Here is a 1,411-nt window from a genome sequence, read left to right on the forward strand (position 1 = left end):
AGGTGATGGTGGTGGGACATGTCCTTGAAGGCCACCATGGCTGTGGGACATAGAAGGAGGARGTGATGGGGATGGGACATGTCCTTGAAGGCCACCATGGCCATGGAACATAGAAGGGAGAGGTCATGGTGATGGGACAAGTCCTTGAGCGCTACCACAGCCGAGGGACATAGAAGGGAATGGTGAACAGGATGGGATGAGGCCACCATGGTTGTTGGATAAAGGAGAGGTGATGGTGATGGTACATGTCCTTGAAGGCCACCATGGACATGGGACACAGCAGGGAATGTGGAAGGAACAAGTCCTTGAAGGTCACCATGGCCATGGGACATAGAAGGGGGAAATGATGGTGGTGGGATGAGGCCACCATAGCTATGGGACATAGAAGGGGGAGGTGATGGGGATGGGACATGTCCTTGAGGGCCACCATGACCATGGTAGATAGAAGGGAAACGTGATGAGGATGGATCAAGTCCTTGAGGGTCAACACAGCCATGGAACATAGAAGGAAGGGGTGATGAGTACGGGACACGTCCTTGAGGGTCACCATGGACGGGAGACACCAAAGGTGATGAGCCAAGTCCTTGAAGGCCACCATGACCATAGGACATAGAAGGCAGAGGTGATGGTTGTTGGACAAGCCCTTGAGGGCCACCACAACCATGGAAGATAGAAAGGAATTGTGATGAGGATGGGACAAGCCCTTGAGGGTCACCGTGGCCACGGGACAGAGAAGGGAGAGCTGATGGTGGTGGGACATGGCCATGGGACATAGAAGAGATACATAATGAGGACGGGACTGTCCTTGAAGGCCACCACAACTGTGGGACATAGGAGGGAAAGATAATGAGGATGGGACATTTTCTTGAGGGCCATCACAACCATGGGACACAGAAGGGAGAAGTGACAGTGGTGGAACAAGCTCTTGAGGGCCACCACAACCATGGGACAAGCCCTTGAGGGCCACCACAACCACGGAAGATAGAAGGGAAGGGCGATGAGGACGGGACTATCCTTGAGGGCCACCACGGCCACAATTCCCCCCGGTCCCTGCCAGCGGCGGCCGGGGGCGACGCGTCACCTCTTGTAGACGACCTTGAGGTCCCGCCACTCGAGGAAGCTGCACATCTTGGGCTTGCGGGCCAGCACCACCTGCATGAGCTCGCGCACCATCTTCTTCTTGTCCTTGTCGGCCGTGGCCAGGTACCACTTCTGCAGGCGCAGCTTGCCCTGGCGGCTGAAGAGCAGCATGAAGCGCATCTGGGGACACGGCGACAAGGACACGGCGCGGTCAACGCGGGGACAGGCCATGGGGACAGGGGGGACATGGGGACAGGAGATACGGGGGGACAGGAGATACGTGGGGACAGGCCAGGGGGACCTGGAGACAAGGGTTTACATGGGGACAGGC

At 57.2% G+C, this 1,411-nt stretch overlaps 1 protein-coding gene across 1 annotated transcript in view; it reads right to left on the reverse strand.

Annotated features, from left to right (window-relative positions):
- LOC112957822 (AP-1 complex subunit sigma-1A-like) overlaps positions 1 to 1,260 on the reverse strand; it is a gene marked incomplete at its 3' end in the record, with an annotated part of 4,617 nt that extends 3,357 nt beyond the window's left edge. The window contains exon 1 of the mRNA XM_026051566.1: positions 1,081 to 1,260. Coding sequence (XP_025907351.1) covers positions 1,081 to 1,260 — 180 coding nt within the window. The remainder of the gene's footprint in view (positions 1 to 1,080) is intronic.
- Positions 1,261 to 1,411: the final 151 nt, after the last annotated feature.

The sequence above is a fragment of the Nothoprocta perdicaria genome, unplaced genomic scaffold (genome assembly GCF_003342845.1).
Source record: "Nothoprocta perdicaria isolate Ctin4 unplaced genomic scaffold, notPer1 scaffold_764, whole genome shotgun sequence".
In the NCBI taxonomy this organism is placed as follows: Eukaryota; Metazoa; Chordata; class Aves; order Tinamiformes; family Tinamidae; genus Nothoprocta; species Nothoprocta perdicaria.